General features: G+C 44.3%; 1 protein-coding gene across 1 annotated transcript; it reads left to right on the forward strand.

The window, feature by feature from the left end:
• Positions 1–38: 38 nt before the first annotated feature.
• On the forward strand, positions 39–468 carry LOC104774946 (the record flags this gene model as incomplete). The annotated part of the gene is given in 1 exon segment (XM_010499309.2): positions 39–468. A coding segment is annotated over 1 exon segment (430 nt), but the record flags the coding sequence as incomplete, so codon positions are not given.
• Between the last annotated feature and the right edge of the window lie 6 nt (positions 469–474).

Below are 474 nucleotides of genomic sequence, written 5' to 3' on the forward strand. Positions count from 1 at the left end.
TGTGCATGATGCATTAAGTGAATTTCCTGGTCAGTCTACTATTCCTGTTGAATCAACTAAGGCTGCTACTCAAAATCAGGGTGAGAATAAGCTGCACCCGTTTGGGGTGTTGTGGTCTGAGCTAGAGAATGGTAGTACACCAGTTAACCTGTTACCAAACAGGTCTTATGATGCAATGGGGGAGTCTACTGGTTCAATAGACAATTGGCCTATTGATTCCCGAAGAAATACGCAAATTGATCCCAGCATGTCCCTTGATTCTCTGGCTGCTAACCGGATGGCGCAGTTTGAACATTCCAACCGCTTTAACCTTGGGGATCAACTTTCATCAAATCAACATCACCAACAGCAATTCCAAAATCGGGATATGCTGTCGCATTCATATAGAGGTGATCAAGGTCAGGATCTGGAGCAATTAATAGCTCTTCAGATGCAGCAGCAGAAGCTTCAATTGCAACAGCAGCAGAAGCTTCA

The sequence above is a fragment of the Camelina sativa genome, unplaced genomic scaffold (genome assembly GCF_000633955.1).
Source record: "Camelina sativa cultivar DH55 unplaced genomic scaffold, Cs unpScaffold07131, whole genome shotgun sequence".
Taxonomy (NCBI): Eukaryota; Viridiplantae; Streptophyta; class Magnoliopsida; order Brassicales; family Brassicaceae; genus Camelina; species Camelina sativa.